The sequence below is a fragment of the Dermacentor albipictus genome, chromosome 9 (genome assembly GCF_038994185.2).
Source record: "Dermacentor albipictus isolate Rhodes 1998 colony chromosome 9, USDA_Dalb.pri_finalv2, whole genome shotgun sequence".
In the NCBI taxonomy this organism is placed as follows: domain Eukaryota; kingdom Metazoa; phylum Arthropoda; class Arachnida; order Ixodida; family Ixodidae; genus Dermacentor; species Dermacentor albipictus.
This window is the reverse complement of record NC_091829.1, coordinates 125901349-125914776: the sequence shown is the minus strand read 5'-3', so window position 1 is coordinate 125914776 and position 13428 is coordinate 125901349. Positions and strand designations below refer to the sequence as shown.

General features: G+C 46.9%; 1 protein-coding gene across 1 annotated transcript in view; it reads right to left on the bottom strand.

Moving 5' to 3' along the window:
* LOC135912179 (neprilysin-1-like) overlaps window positions 1–8695 on the bottom strand; it is a 200675-nt gene extending 191980 nt beyond the window's left edge. Inside the window, exon 1 of the mRNA XM_065444559.2 lies at window positions 8467–8695. Coding sequence (XP_065300631.2) covers window positions 8467–8613 — 147 coding nt within the window. The 5' untranslated portion in view covers window positions 8614–8695. The remainder of the gene's footprint in view (window positions 1–8466) is intronic.
* Window positions 8696–13428: the final 4733 nt, after the last annotated feature.

The following is a 13428-nucleotide window of genomic DNA, read 5'->3' as shown; positions in this document are numbered from 1 at the left end:
TTCGGCGTACGGTCTTTCAAGTTGGGAAGTCCGGAAAAATCAATTCCAACCGCTTGAAAGGGATCAGATCGGCGTACTCGTTTACTTGGTAATGGTGCAACAGGTGCGCTGATGGGTTTCAAGCGTGTCTTCATGCAAGCGTTGCATCCTCGGATGACTTTCTCGACAGTTTGTCTTCCGTGGTATACTCAAAATTTCTCTCTAAGTTCAATAAGGGTATCTTGCAGACCACCGGCAAGTCTATGCTTATGGCAGTCTTTTATGACAAGTTTGGCAATAGATGAAGCGGAGGCAGCAAAATCGGATGTTTAACTGCTTCTGCTTCCTGTGAGGATTGCAGTCATCGGCTTACACTTTGAAGGATGGTGGACAGATTGTTCAAGGAAAACTGGCCACCCTGTATACGCAATGCCTCATCACCTCGAGCATACCGGAATCTTGCAAGAACGCCAAAATAACTTTAATTCATAAGAAACGGGAACGCGAAAGACTTGAAAAATTATAGACTGAGCAGACCGTCGCCTACAAAGCATTTACTGCGGTAATCGCAAATAGAATCAGGAACACCTTAGACTTCTATCCGCCAAAGAACCCGGCATGATTTCGTAAAGGCTACTCAACAATAGGCCATATTCGCGCTATCAATCAGGTCATAGAGAAATGTGTGGAATATGACGAAGCCTTATATATAGCTTTCATTGATTACGACAAAGTGTTTGATTCACTCGAAGCTCCAGCAGTCATGCAGGCATTACGGTATCAGGGTGTAGACGAACCGTTGTAAAAGTACTGAAGTATATCTATAGCGGCTTCACAGTCACCGTAGTCCTCCATAAAGAAAGCTCCAAAATCCCAATAAAGAAGGGTGTCAGGCAGGGAGTTACGATCTCTCCAATGCTATTCACAGCGTGTTTACAGGAGGTATTGAGAGAGCTGGATTAGGAACAATTGGAAAAGAGTTAATGGTGAATACCTTAGTAACTTGTGATTCCCTGATATTGCCTTGTTTAGTAACTCAGGGGACCAGTTTCAATGCATGCTCACTGACCTGGAGAGGCAAAGCAAAAGGGCGGGTCTAAAAACTAATCTGCTAAAAACTAAAGTAATGTTTAACAGTCTCGGAAGAGAACAGCAGTTTACGATAGGTAGCGAGGCACTGGAAGTGGTAAGGAATGCATCAACTTAAGGCAGATAGTGAACGCGAATCCGGGCTATGAGCCTGAAATAAGAAAAATAAGAATGGGCTGGGGTGCAATTGGCAGGCATTTCCTAATGTTGAGCAGCTGATTGCCATTATTGTTCAAGAGAAAAGTGTATAACAGCTTTGTCTTACCAGTACTCACCTACGGGGCAGAAACCTGGATGCTTACGAAAAGGGTTCTACTTAAATTGAGGACGACGCAGCGAGCTATGGAAAGAACCATTATGGGTGTAACGTTAAGGGATACGAAGAGAGCAGATTGGGTGAGGAAACAAGCGCGAGTTAATGACATCTTCGTTGAAATCAAGAGAAATAAGTGGGCATGGGCAGCGCATGTAATGAGGAGGGAAGATAACCGATGGTAATTAAGGGTTACGGACCGGATTGCAAGAGAACGGAAGCGTAGCAGGGGGTGGCAGAGAGTCAGTTGAGGGAATGAGATTAAGTTTGCAGGGACAACATGACCACAATTAGCACATGACCACGGTAGTTGGAGAGGTATGGGAGAGGTCTTTGCCCTGCAGTGGGCGTAGCTAGGCTGCTTCTGCTGCTGATGATGATGACTTACACGCAACCGCCCTTTTCTGTAGAGAAAAGGATGAGGCATTTTCAGATCTTAATTGCGATTCAGCTGTAGTTCCTTTTCAAGCTGATTGACTTTTTCTGCATAAACATCCTCTTGAGCCACCTTGATCCAGTAACTTTCAGCGCCGGTAATGTCTTCGGCTATGAGCTGTGGTTGGTGCCTGATGCATATATTTTTGCAGCTTTTCATGTAATTAAATACCTGCGCTGTGGTATAAAGTTTGTAAACAGGGATATGGTGCCTCAGTAAGGCTGGCGAAGGTTTCGATAGGAGGACCTATCTTCGTCAAAGGCGGCCTCGTCATCCTCGGAGTGTTAGTTTTATGGTACTACCTGCGCTGTTATTCCTAATAGTCTTGTGAGGCTTAAGTAACGTTCAAGGTCCAAAATGGGCAACAACGCTCTCACATATAAACCTTGTACGACGACTTTTGCTTCCGTTAAGTCTATAATATTACAATGTAATTCTGCCTCAAAGGTGTGCATGGGCTATGCACCTTCCATTTCTGTCAACCATAGTGGTTCTTCCACCACGGTGCGTTTGCCTTGTGAAAGTGCAGCTGAATTCCACGTGTAAGGTGATCCGCAGGATTATCAGTCCCAAGACAATGTCGCCATTGGCTGTTCTCGGAACAGCCTTGAATTTCAGCCAGCCTATTCTCGACCAATGGCTTCCATTTCTTCGCAGACCCTTTTATCCAATGCAGTGTGACCTTGGAATCTGTCCAAAAGATTGTTTCTAACGTTCGCTTCTCAAGGACACTCTTCAGAAATTTCGCTAACCTTCCTCCGAATAGCTGGAGTCTTGGCAAAGTTAGTTTCGGCATAGGCGCCACTCGTGAATTCGCCATTATGAGGTAGCTATGACAACAATTCTTTTGGGGAAGGAATTTCGAATACGCACAAGTTCCATATGCCCTCTGACTTGCATCATAAAATATATGAAGCCGCATGGAGTGACTTTCGAGCTCAGTCTTGGCCCAACGTGAGACAGTCATAGAAGTAAGGTGCTGCACATTTGAGCACCATTTCGCCATTGTTAAGCAAGTTCTGAAGGCAAATTTGCGTCCCAATCTCACCGTCTCTGCCACAACTACTGAAACAATATTTTGGCTTGAATGCTGAAGGATGCAGTCATTCCGAGCGGGTGAATATCATTGACACTGCTTTAAGACCATATCTCTTACACTGTTTTTGATCCGTTGCCAAGAAACATAACACTCATTTGGTGGCTACTGTCATCTTGTCTGTCAGAGAATCCCACAAGGGTCCCAATATATTGACAGCTCCCGATGTGGCGCTACCTCCTTCAGCCGTGGCAATAAGATCTGTCAGCAGTTTAGAATTTTATGACCATTTTCTTAGTAGCATTCCAACGTCTTCCATTACTGCAATTGCTTCGCTGTGTACTTTATAAACTTTATCCTCACTATCAGCTCCTATAAGAGGGTCATCAAAGTAGAAAGAAGCCGCAAGCAACTTGGCCGTTTCTTCTGCTTGATGCTTTACTTCCTTTAGGTGGTGTTGGAGTGTGGCGGTGAGTAGGAATGGGCTTGCTACTGTTCCAAAAGGCACCCTTGTCTCATACCATTCCTCTATTTTAGGATCGGGTTTTCTCTTAGAGGGCATATCCTTGAACCATGGGAATCTCAAGCCAACTCTGTCTTTCATTTTTACGCTAATCTGCAGAAGGGCTTTCTCAATGTCAGCCGTCTGAGCAATATGGTTCATACGAAAACGTATGAGAGCAACAAAGTCGGCTAGTAGCTTAAGTCCTTTCTCGAGATGGTTATTGAGGGACGATGAATCAGGACCGTGAGTGGATGCGTCAAAACTACTCGCGCTCAAGTCGTTATGGACTCGCTTCGCACGACAGAGTAATGCGGCATGCAGTAGAGCTTAGAGTGTTGCGCATCAATTTGGCTAGGTACTCTCTCGGCGTGACCCATCTTCATATAGTTCCTGATGGTGGTATCATATTCTACGGCAAACTCTGTATTGTTCTTCGTTTTCTTTCCGAGACTCATCAGTCGCTTCCGTGCTTTCAATCGGTTATCTTCTAGTTGCCCACAGCTTTTTTCCACGGAAGGGCCATATGGTAGCCACCGTTGACGAAGGCGTTATTGTGTTCAAATTTTTCTAGCACCATATTAGGTTCTATATTTGGAGGCTTGTCGACTGGCACAATCCCGATGTTCTCTAACTCCCAGAACCTCAGAAGAACATTGTCGATAGAGTCAGAAGATGCACTTACTCGCAATACGCATACGTTGAGTGTTGCTTCCAAAGAGGTGGTAAACGAAAGTGGTCCTTGCAACATCCAGGCAAATGCAGAACACAGCACTACCAAGTCTCCCTGGCCGTGGTACCATGTTATTTCTCCGGACATGACTTGCCATAGCTGGTCAGCACCAATTGAAAGGCTAATACCAGGAACAGCAGTCATGCCCGGTAACAAGAACTTATCTGCAAGAAGGTATCCGTCGCTTTCAATGGTTCTTACAAAGTCATGCTCGAGTGGTACTTAAACAACATCCTTTCTGACGAACGGTAATTCAATGGCCTTTACCAGATTCTTCCGATTGCCTTATAGACTGCGAAGTTTCAGTTCGACAAGGCGATGTTGTATGGTAGCCGAGCTTGTCTGTCCATAAATATGTAGCTGTAAATTAAGAGATCGAAGTTCTTCCATGCCAAGTGTCTTGGATACGTCTTCACGTATGAACGTGCGCTCACTTCCGCTGTCTGCAATTCCACGAATGTGGGCCCTTTGCTTTTTCCCGATGATCTATGCCCGAAATGTGTGCAATAAAACCGCAGCATTCACGTACGAACGAGAGCTGGTATGAAGACTGTTCGCGGTTACGGGACTTTGTTGTTCCTTCTTAGGTTTACACTTGGGATCGCACATTGAGGAGACATGTCTTCCTCTGCTTGTTCCACACTTGACTTTTTGATAACAGTCTTTGGCAAGATGTACTTTCACAGTGCATCCATAACATCGGTTCTTTCTAGCCAATTTGTTCAGCTTTTCTTCATGGTTGATGCTGCTGTGACAAACTGAAGTTCAGTGTTTTGTAGACCCGCAGAAGAGACAGTCCTGATCTCTAACTTTCGAGGAAGACTGCAGGGCAGCAGCTGTTGGTAAGGTGGAATGCAAGATTCCTCTCTCCGCAGGTGGTTTAGTGCATTTCTTACCTTTAATGTCATGAACTTCACTTCTTTCTCGGCTACCAATTTCCACGCGAAGATAGGTCAAGAGTTCTTGGAACTCCTCATCGGCTGTCGCTTAGTATTGCTGTTTGTACAGAGCCTGAACTGTCGATAACAGATGGCGATGACTTTGAGCTGTGTTCTTTTCGGGAATAGTGAATGGCAATGCCTGCTGGCAAAGCCTTCAGCAGAATGTCCGTCATCATAGTTGCGTAGCTAGCAGGACTGACGTTTAGACCTTTCACGCCTCTGATATGGCACAGCACATAATTCAATAGCCTTCGAAGATTGTATACATCTTCTGAGGAACGAACTGCTTGATTCATTAGCGTGGGGCGCGATCATCGAGTGCATGTGGTGAACCTGCAGCTGCGGAAGGGGCAGTAGTAGAACACTGACTTTGACGGAGTAGCCACTCGCGAGCCTTCAGCTCCCCCAACATTCCTCGCGCAGCATCTTGATAAGGCAACACAGTTTCAAATTCTGTCGCGAACTCGTCCTCAGGGATAGCTTGCTCAATCTCGGCGTTAAGCTTGTCCAAGTTCGCAATATTGATGTGTAGTTCTATCAAAAATGAAATCTTTGCAGTCTCAGCGTTTTCATTCACGGCTTTCGCTTCATTGATGAGGCGCGTATTACATGGCGTCCCGCCATTCGCTTGACTTTGAGGACTTTGAGGCGGTTCATCTTGTGTTTCAAAAATGTGTGGCTTCGCTCCCTTTCTCGTATGGACGCAGAGTAGGTTTCTTATCACGGCGAAGGGTAACGGCGGATGGTCCAGTTAGGTCGTACCGTCTGGCTTTCGGAGGAGGTTCCCGCTGTCCTTACGACGTGCTGTCTTCGCTTTCAATGTTCCCTATGATCAGTCATGGCAACGTGCACAGTTCTGGCTCTCATCTGTCATAGGCAGTGTAGGACTCCGGTTTACAGGAAGTTCTACAGCAGCTGAGCACGCGGGGCTGCACATGACTCCCGACCTCCTTGCTGAGCATCCTCCCCGGCAGCCGGTGGTGGTGGTGTCCGAATCTAAGCTAGCGCTCCAGGCCACTACCGGAATCGCAATATCCTTCCACTGGCTGCCCTCACATGTCGGGGTAGCCGATAACGACGAGGCGGATACCTACGCCAAAGCTGCCTACCATGATGTAGTCCCGTTTACCCGAGCAGTGGCGGCTTCGGACTACACGACATATCGGCTGCGCTGCCTGCTGACGTCCATTCAACCAGACCCCCGAGCGGCTACTGGCCTCTCCATAAGCGACCATTCCAGGCTCCTGCGCTTGAGGACTGGCTGCACCTGGACCGGCTGTACGCCAAGAACCACACCACGTCACCTGCCTGACAGAGGTGCGGGGACCCCGAGACTCTGGAGCACCTTATCTGCGCTTGCCGATCCTTGGCGCAGGAATGCTGCATAGTGATCAACACTTACCGACGCCATGGCCATCCAGTGATTACTGAAACTGACCTGCTGTCTCCGGTGTGTCCCTGGCTCCCTGCGCTGTGAGACCTGCTAGAGTTTATAAATTCCACTGGGGAGAATAGACACCTTGTAAGGGCCCGCTAGAATGCTGGTAACTTTACTGAGGACTGGCACATGTCACGCATAATGGAGTCTATTAGGCCCCAGTCTCATTCTTTCTCTATCATCTTTCACTTCTCACTCCCTCTCCCCTGATAACGCTTCGCCGTGCTCCCTCCCGGGTTGCAGCATCAAGCGTCTTTCCATTCTTTAGTTCACTATATGTGTAGTAGACGCCTTTGGCGGAAGCCGTAGGGACTCGTTGCTGGCACTAATGTACCTTCAAAACCGTCTACGACGTGGCTAAAGTGCGCGCCCGCGCCGGCCGCACCTTCAAAGCGGTCTGCAACGTCTGTAGAGTGCGCATAGTGCTGGTAGGTTCGTATGCGCTGTGCTTTCGATGTTTTGTACACGTTGAAGCGACATATGATGATGATGATGATGGTGGTGGTGATGATGATGCACGATGGTCAACTGGCTCGCGGCTGCTGCCGCGAATCGTAACTCCAGCGTTCTCACAGACAGTTTCCGCTGTCATCGAGTGATGTGTGTTCATGTTTACCTGTGCGTGCATGAGACCGTGCTGGTTAATTTAGTAAAACACATTAACGGGCTACTTCGTTTAAATCTATGATAGAATGTGTAAGCGCCACTGAACAAGGACGTAGAAATAAGCAGACACACAAAGGCAGCGTTGTCTCTGTGTGTCTGTTTCTTTCTACGTCCTCATTAGGCCATGCTTACGCATTTTATCATTGTTAATTTAGTAAGGAAAAGTTTACAAGTTTGTACGACCGACAAAACTACTATCCTTACTTCCTACAGCTATCTACTAATTCGCAATCTCAATCGGTGCTACGCCTTTCTGGCGGAACTGCGAATTTTTATAAACTTTCATCGAATATTCTTTCGTTTGTTCATAGCGAGTTTGCTATACAGAGTGCTTCAGCGAACACTTTCAAATATCTTTAAAAGTTGCCATTGGCAGATATTACAATCCTAGTTGATGAGCTGGTCTACTCGAAGCGACGGACAATACTTGGATAGAAAATTGAGATGCAAAATCGGCTGAATAATAAAAATTCACTAATTAGTCTTTAACCAATTACTTCATAGCCAATATTGCAATTAACCAATTCTAGCCATGGAGTTTTCATGACGATACGAGTTTCGAGATATAAGTTCCCGAACTTTGCGGAGAAATGCATCGGCATTCCACTTAATTTGTTAAAACATCGTTTCATGCATTGAAGCGCACAAGTAACTGGAACGACAGTGCATTTCGCCGCAAAGTTCGGGAATTTATATCTCGAAAGTGGTGTCGTCCTGAAAATTCGCTCCAAGTGGATGCACCTTGCGAAGTCCTCTGCTAGAATTTGTAAACTGTTATATGGGTCATGAGATAAGTAGCTATAAAGTTAATTACAAAATATTTGTAAATTAGTCAATTTAGCAATTTAATTTTTTTTGCGAGTAGTGTCCACGGCTTGGAGTAGACCGGCACAAGAACTAGAATTGAGCTGTCTGCAACTTTTAAAAATTTCGGAAGTGTTCGCTCAAACACCCTGTATATAAGTATGTTGCACGTAAGCATATTTTTATCACCCACCCTTGCGATAACCCTGAAGGGCTGGATATCACGCGTTGTAGCATTGAAAACGTTTTAATGATTGTTAAAGATGAATCAATATAAAGGAACAACGTTTTTTTTCGAGCTGGCTACTCATGCAGGCATGGCGCTTAAAACTACACAGCACAAGGCTTTTAGCTGCCATTATCATGGGCTGAGTGAGTACTGCGCAATTCCGTGGAGTGCTTGGAGCAATTAACTGCCTAGATACCGACAACTTATTGGGTGCTATAAGCCATGGAATACCTGCTAGACCAAAATTTTGCGTTGTGACTCGTGAGCTGCAAAATATAGCGTTAATCAATGTGGTTTTACCGGTTTCGGCTGGCATTCACTTGGTGAAGCGGTGATGGCTGGTTCCGAAGTCGGCGATAAGGGAGCCACAGCAGCGCCGGTGTCGGTCCTCCTTACAGTGTGGTCGCGGGTGGGCGCGTCTTCGGGCGCGTTTAGGGCGTGGACCATTGTCAGAAGCAAGGCTTTTCCGGAGAGGATCTATGTAGCTGCGGTTGAGCAGACATGTTCTCCATGGCCAGCGAGAGGTGGCGCGTGCCAGAATGGCGGGCTGCTGCCAAGAACCCACTACGGGGGACACAAATTAAATCGGGCTATGTTGCACAGCGAAAAAGAATGCTGGACAAGGAAGTCAGCAGGTATTGACAAAAGATAGAGAAACGTAGTGAAGGAGCAGTACGTATTGAGTTGGAAAATTGCGAAATTCAATAGGAAAGGTAAAGCAGACACAGATTACCACTATTCAGCAAACATACCTCCGGGCCAGTTGGTGCGTGCATTTATACCTCTAAATATGGCGCAGCAAGATTCCAGGGGCAACCGAAGTAGCACGAACCCGCGCATCGTTTCAAGTTCACTTAGTCGTCTCTGGTCTTTTGCAGTGCCTCAATTGTAGGTAAAACACAGTCAACTCGTTATCACTAAAAATAAAAAATATGCGGTACAACGTGTCTCACGAATAATGGATGAGTTACTCAGACATGCAATGAAACAAAGTAGCTACAGATCCTATTGCCGCCACACAGAGGCGTCACGTATGAGACATGTACGCAGCTGCGCGAATCTCCAGCACTTCCCTCGGGAAATGTTGGGCCATACAGCGGTGCCACCGCGAAGTTTGCGCGTGGCGGTTGTGTGGATATACATTCAGTGAAGCTTGCTTGAATATATGTATATAAAGCAGGTTCTATTTCGAGCAAGCAGCGAGAAATTTTATATAAATTTTCATTCTATGGAAGAGCAAAGTAGCACACAGCGACGCAAGTTATCATAAAGTGGGTAAACTGATGAACGGCATACGACCATTGCCCCATATACCCAATGACCTAAGATGGCGCGGCGGTTGGCTGCTAACGCGGTTCCGTCAGCAGAACAGCACAATGCTCTATCCGTTATACCACGGACTTCCTCCTGCCCCATGCCGAATAGACATATATATATATATATATATATATATATATATATATATATATATATATATATATATATATATATATATATAAATATATATACATCTAGCGATCTATATAAATATAAAAGCAGGAAAGAGATGATGAACTTCTTGGAAGACTTCGCTTAACGTTTTCGGCTGGTGGACCAGCCCTCGTCAGAGTTCACTGTAATCTGACGAACGCTGGTCCACCAGCCGAAAACATTAAGTAAATGAAGTCGTCCGAAAAGTTCGTCGTCTCTTACCTGCGTGTGTTACGTCGGGTCCTGCGTGCTGAACTTTCAAGAAAACCCCTATATATATATATATATATCTGTCATGGGGCAGTGGGAAGTCCATAGGGTCATAGGTGTGTGCCACTTTCCAATGACCCTTATCGCGCCGTGTAGGGGTTGTAGGACGGGACTTCGGGATGACAACCCAAACTTGGGAGGGTTTATTCTACATTATGTACAGGGAGGTGAGCGACAAGTAACATTCGTACACTCATTACGGGCCGGCAGCAACTCGGACGCTGCGGCCCGCGGCAAGAAGTTCGAGAGAGGTGAATCAGGGAATCAGGGAATGTCCCAGAATGCTCAGGTCTCTCTGGAAGGCTTCTTATAAACCCGTCGAGCACTGGAAGTCACGTCATGTTTGACCAATGGGAGAGTCCGCTCCGATGACGCCACTTTCAGCCAATGGTAGGCGCCCGTGTCGTGGTGTCACACCTGGCGGCTCTCTGCGGTCTTGCCTCGCAGACTGGCAATGCACTTCTTCTAACGAGGAGAAGGGGAGGGCTGCTCATGCTCCATTGTCCGGGGCCCCCTTCTAATCCCGGTGGCGTACGAACTTGTTGCCTTCACCTTGTTTTCTCGGCCGCTCCTCTGGAATGTGCTTTCCTGCTTCTGCATTGCTCAATTAGCTGTGCTGCGTTTCAAAGTGGTTTGGGGAACTCGAAGTAGCCTCAGGTAACGGCGCCATATCTAACAGCTCGTCCTCGCCCCGGTAGTTCTGAATGGCCGGTGAACTCAATTCGCTGGCCATGAGGAACGCTGATAGAAGCTGCAGGGTACTGGGGTCGAGCCACGTTTGAAGAACTTCGGGATCCTTGGCCCTGGAGAACAGACATCAAACAAACAAAACAACACAGCGCTGCCCCACGTGTAAGCGCAGGCTCTTCACCCTTGAATCGCCAGGCTACTACTGAGTCAAAATGAACCCTGATCTTTTATTTCCGCAATTTCGACAAAGCAGTTCCAACCACCCTTCCAAACAGCTATCCATTTCTCCTCGAATGCCGACAAGACCAGAGTACTATTGTTGTTGCAAAACAAAAGGGTCGTCGACGATGCAAACAACAAATGAAAACAGCCGAACATTACTTAAGTGGCCTAACTACACGAACAGCATGTTTCCAATCTATCGCAGTGGCGTACTTATCGCACGTAATGGTGCCACTGAACAATCTGGTCAACCACACAAGTACCTAATCACAAGCGCACTAGCCTTGTGGTCAATAAACAGAACGCGTACTTGCGTTGTAGGCAAACTTTTCATTTACGCTTACTCACGTTTCTTCCCTGAAAGTCCTACAGGACACGGGACATAAACGAACAATTAAACTTGCGGGATTTACACACACCGCAGAACTCTTAAAATAATGCGTCTTCTAATAACTAGTTCCACGCATACTTATCAGAGAAGTCAGAATACGGCTGCCCTCAACACACACTAGCAACCCAGTCATAAATCTGCTTCCTTCCGTCCACACAGGACATGCGCTAATGGAACTAAGAACGCTTCTCAGTGCAAATCATGCACTCACTGAAAACTTACACGCTTAACCTTAGAAAATTCAACACTTAAAAAGAAAGAAGGTTAAATAAAACACACGCGCGTTACGATAGGCCTCTCAACAGTAACCTCGACCCTCAGGTTACTCACACACACACAAAAAAACCTATCTACTTATTAATGAGCATCTCGCGAGACTACATGTTTACATAAACCTCATCTTTCAAATCACGGAGCTTCTCAAACGAAAACATAAACAAAGCTCATACCTTACACATTGAAAGAAATCCTAGTCTCAAATCGCGAAAACATTCCGATGCTCAAAATAACAAACAACACACTTCATTTCTACGGAAGGTCTCCTGGCCTCCCTTTCCAAACGCTTACGTCTGACTCATACTTTGAGTCGAACCCGCGGTGGGCGAAGTTTACAAGCTACTCTGGCTATGGAGGAACAACAAAAGGGCTGATTCACTATCAGCTCCCCCAAGACGTTACGGTCTCCTGCCAATTTGCGTCCCCGCGCCCCGCTTTCAACACGAACTCGATTGACCGCGTCGCTACTCCCCACCTGGTCTCGTCCTGCCACCTTGCGTTTCTTCGAACTGCACGCTGAGCTGTGAAAAGAACTACGGAACGACGAGGAGATTAACTGCCTCGTGCCCTTTGTCCGCGTCCGTGCAGAACATGCTTCGCGGTCCCCTTTTGACCTGTGGCTCGAACGTTCTGGATGCTTCAACATCGTCCTAGACGACCGCACCTTCTTCCTCGCGCCCTGCCCTTTTGGGTTTCTCGCCATCTTTGGCGGCGCTACATTAAATACCGTCTTTCGGTCTTTACTGCGCTTCTTTTTACGGCGCTTTCTTTTTGCACTCGCCTTCATGTCGCCTTCTCGTGCCTCGTGCTGGCCGGTACACATTTCGTCGGCCCGGATCGGTCTCTTACCCGCACAGTCTGAGTGATTCTCACTTAAATCAACACTCTCTCTGCCTCGACTGGCGGACAGTTCAACCGACTCTGGCACAATGCAGCAGGCTTTACTCGAGTTAGACAACTCGCACTCTAGCGAACTGCCCTCTACTACATTGCCCAGCGCACGCTGTGCATCGGCACACAGCCCGTCGGTATCGATCGCTGTCTCACGCGCACAGTCAGAATGATTATTAACTGAACCATCCCTATCTAGGCTATCTAGACTGGCGGAGAGCCGCACCGATCCCTGAACAATGCAGTTGTAATCTCTTGAGCTACGCAGCTCGCCACCCCGAGAACTATTCTCAACTGCATCGTCCAGCTCGCACTTCACTTCTGCACGTACATCTGGCTCTACATGGGTGCTCGCTTCTGTCGGGTCAGAAGTACCCTTTTCTTCGCTAGGAACCTCGCTAACATTACCAGCGACGCACACACGCGGTAACTGTACAAATTTGTTCGCAGCTGGCCTAGCTGTCTCCACAGTCATCTGTTGGCACAGCACCTCGTCGCTCTCACTACGGCCTTTAACGGCCTCTGTTGCCACTAAGGCATCGTTAGAAACTAGCCTTTTCCCTTCACTTATGAATCTGCAGCCAATCTCACAGGCACTACTCTTTTCGAAGAGTTAACTGCTGGGCTAGTTGGTGTTCTTGCATACTGGAAAGATTTTGCGCCAAAAAACACTACACGTCTTTCTTGTGTGTGTTGTGTTTTTTGGCGCAAAATCTTTCCAGTATACTACTCTTTTCGTCGGCTTCTGGCGAAAATCTGCTAGACCCTTGCTCATTCTTTCGCTCTGCACTTCCTACAGAATTCTCAGACAGCCGTTGTCTCTGTGCCAATAACTGATCACAATGCTGTATCTCTTTGATCAGTGCTGCCTTCTCTCTCTCATACTTTTGCTCACGCTCAAGCTTATGTTCCTGATACTCACGTTTGCGTTCATTCTCACGTTCGTGACGCTGACACCTAAGAGTAAGTTCTTGAATCTCCTGCTTCCGTTCATTCTCGCGTTCTTCACGCTTAAGCTCACTCCTAAGTTCACGACGCTCCCGCAAACGTAC